We start from the raw sequence: 3,102 nt of genomic DNA on the forward strand, positions 1-3,102 counted from the left end.
ATGCAGCGAAGATACCTGACTTTTGCAAAAATAAACCCGAGAGTTTTCGGGACCATTTAATATCTGTATTTTCCCCTCTGTCATTTACCGGTGATTGAGTAAATTCCACTCTGGCCTAGCACAGGACAAGCACCAGAATGATTGTCATACACCTGTATAATCTTGAAGATCCAGATTCCAAGTTTCATCCAGCCTGCTTATTATTAATACTTTTAAGCTAGGTGGATATAATCGTGCGTTAAAAGTTCACATTTTCGAATTTCTTCCACAAATTCATATTACATACTCTTATATTTTAAGCATGTGTCCCTCTTATGCGTTGCCTCCCACTTCTCAATTCTAAACGTTTCTCATCACCCCGCTTCTACTCTTTTCAACGCATTCCTGAACCTACATCGTGAACCTTCATCACGTTTCCTTGCACTTCTTGCAGTTAGGCAATTTAAAACCGTGGATGGTCGGATGCAGAAGACAGTGGAGTGTTGTGCGGGAACGAAGGGGAGAGCGTGCGGGGCTTTGGTGCGTAGCGCACGAATTAAAGGAAAGGAAAGAGAGCTTGGTTGCGGATGATTTGTGAATCTTTCCTGATATACGCAAGACGACTTACGCTCGGAAGTTGAAGGAGCTTCTGCGGCAGCAGTATCCGAAGAGATACGCGTTGCTGGATAAAGATAAGTTTACCGAACATAGTCTTAGACGCACAGGAGCAACACGTCTGGCGCAGCAGGGTGTGTCGGAAGCTGAAATAAAGGCCAGTGGTTCTTGGAAGGGCGATTGTTGGAGGATTTATGCGACCCGAGCGATAGCTGAGAAGACTACAAAGCATGCTGGTATTGTCTTTGGTCAGTCAAGCTCCAGCTCGACAAAAATATATGAGCTTATAATCACCCGTAGAACGTACGAAGTTATTCCACTTCTAACCCCTTGGCATTGAGCAGTTTAGGGTATTTGGGATGGGGCGGCGCGATGCAGACTCTTTTAACATGGTGGGGCTCTTGCGTATTGCACTGTCGCTCCCGATTTCCTCGGCCTCGACCGAGAGGAGTTTCTCCACTACGCGTAGGATCATGGATTACTTACGTAACTCTACTGGAGATGCTAGGCTTTCGAACTTGGGAGTCCTCAACGTTGCTCGTGAGAGGCTCGAAAGCTTGAATCTAGATGATGTTATTGATCTTTTTGCAGAGTCCAATAGAAGAATGCTTTTGAAGTAGCCCACATTGTTTTCGCCGTAGTGGACGTATCTGAGCCTTTCCATGGAACTATTCTGAGGGACCTTAAGCGAGGATAGTATTGTTAGCAGGCGATTTTTTCTTTCATCAGTGACTCGAGTTGTGTTTTCGAGTCGGACCCCCAGGAGAGATCTATTGCCCCCCTGTCGTCCCCCTGTGATTATAGGCCTGGAGCCGCCCCTGAGTCTCATACAATAAGAGAGCCATTCACTACTTTGGTGTCTTAGAAGTCGGCATCTGACAGATCCCGGAATTGGCTGTGACACCTAAGGTTGAGCTTGATTTCGATGTCGAAGAGCATATGGTATCCTCAGGTCTTAGATGACGCATCTGCTTTCTAAAGTTCTAAAGTTCACTAGTTGGAGCCGGGGAGATGCCTTCCGTCCCAAATGGTTGGGTTCTCCACTGCAGATCTCATTCGATATAGTTGGCCTGTTCGAGTGCTGCTGGACAGTCGGGATTGGTCTGCTGACTACCCAACTTACTATCTACTATCTACGCATTCTATGGACGGTCATCTGTGCGATATCGGTACATTCGAACGGTCGCTGAAAGAGTAATCTACCTTCAGGATCTCCTTTATCTTGGACAGTGTACTCCGACTTTGAGGTACACGCTCTAATTCATGACCCGTAACATTAGTGTATCTTGTGTCTTGTGAACTTGCAAAATCTAGCTTCAAGTATAATCGGAGGACAGTGAGTAGCAATCGGCGATATGATACCAATCATATTCGCCAGATAGCATTTAATCAAAAAATTACGACGCAAGAATCAAAACCCACACCCAATCCATCTGAGACACTGCCGGACCCGTAGTGCGGCCCAACAACTCAACCACAAATTCATCAAAAGCCATTATGGGCATAGATCTAGCGAAAAAGTAGCGAAAAGGTAGCGAAATAAGGCGCGCGAGATTGTCGTCTACATAATCTGGGCTTTTGCTAACTCAACTGGGTGAAAGCGGCACGTTCTCTGGGACTCAATCTGCTGGACGTTTGAAACGTCACGTTTGAAACGGCTCCTCGTAGAGCGACCGGGGGCGCAACGGATAATCATACAAGATATACTAAGAGCTCCCAGAAGCAGTCGAGCGCGAAATGAATCCCATGATAGATGTATATGTTCCGATAACAATGAAAGCGATCAGTAAGACCAATGACAAATAAACACCCCACAACTTCAAACCGGCAGGCCGAACTATGCAAGCGTAAAACCATAAAGGCCACAAATAGAGAGAACCTAGGAAAACCAATCAGCTTGAGAATATTATTCGTTCTTACATAAAGTTAACAGCGTGGATGCAACTGCTTGAGAGTAGGCGAGCTCGTTCTCCACTAAAATGGCTCCCAGGGCAGCTGCAACCATGAGAAGGGTTCTCACCACGAATCGCCAAGCCCTGAATCGACCGATACCCGACGTGAGCTCAATAGAAGTCTGAAAATGCGATGAAAGTTAACAAACAAGAGAAGAAGGATGAGGTAGCGCTCTGCACCGCTCACCAGAAGACGACCAACCGCAGTCTCGCAAGCAACCATAAGCGGAACCATGATCACCAACATGATGCTGAACATTCTTAGAAGGATGAAGGTATACAAACCATATTTCAAATACGATGGTACCACAGATGCACCTATAGAGGGGATCGATGTGAGGAAATAGTTGAAGCTCACTATGGAGGCTCGCTGGGTAGAAGTCGTCACAAACACCATCACATATCTGCATACCAGCCACCCCCATTATGTATACATACACGATGGATAGAATCAAGCAAATAAGGATGGTCCATGTAACAGAGCGATCACTCGCACCTGAGTTCACATGGGTGATGAGTCATCACTGAATCATCAGAGTGGTATCGATAGTCGTCA

General features: G+C 46.0%; 1 protein-coding gene across 1 annotated transcript in view; it reads right to left on the minus strand.

Moving 5' to 3' along the window:
• Nucleotides 1–2,103: 2,103 nt before the first annotated feature.
• The window catches only part of Pmar_PMAR015445 (conserved hypothetical protein), a 6,761-nt gene continuing 5,762 nt past the window's right edge, over nucleotides 2,104–3,102 (minus strand). The window contains exons 7-10 of the mRNA XM_002775173.1: nucleotides 2,905–3,042; nucleotides 2,734–2,864; nucleotides 2,515–2,668; nucleotides 2,104–2,473 (exon numbers count right to left, since the gene is read on the minus strand). Of these exons, the coding sequence (XP_002775219.1) occupies nucleotides 2,301–2,473; nucleotides 2,515–2,668; nucleotides 2,734–2,864; nucleotides 2,905–3,042 (596 nt within the window). The 3' untranslated portion in view covers nucleotides 2,104–2,300. The remainder of the gene's footprint in view (nucleotides 2,474–2,514; nucleotides 2,669–2,733; nucleotides 2,865–2,904; nucleotides 3,043–3,102) is intronic.

Source organism: Perkinsus marinus, assembly GCF_000006405.1.
Source record: "Perkinsus marinus ATCC 50983 genomic scaffold scf_1104296956402, whole genome shotgun sequence".
In the NCBI taxonomy this organism is placed as follows: Eukaryota; Perkinsozoa; order Perkinsida; family Perkinsidae; genus Perkinsus; species Perkinsus marinus.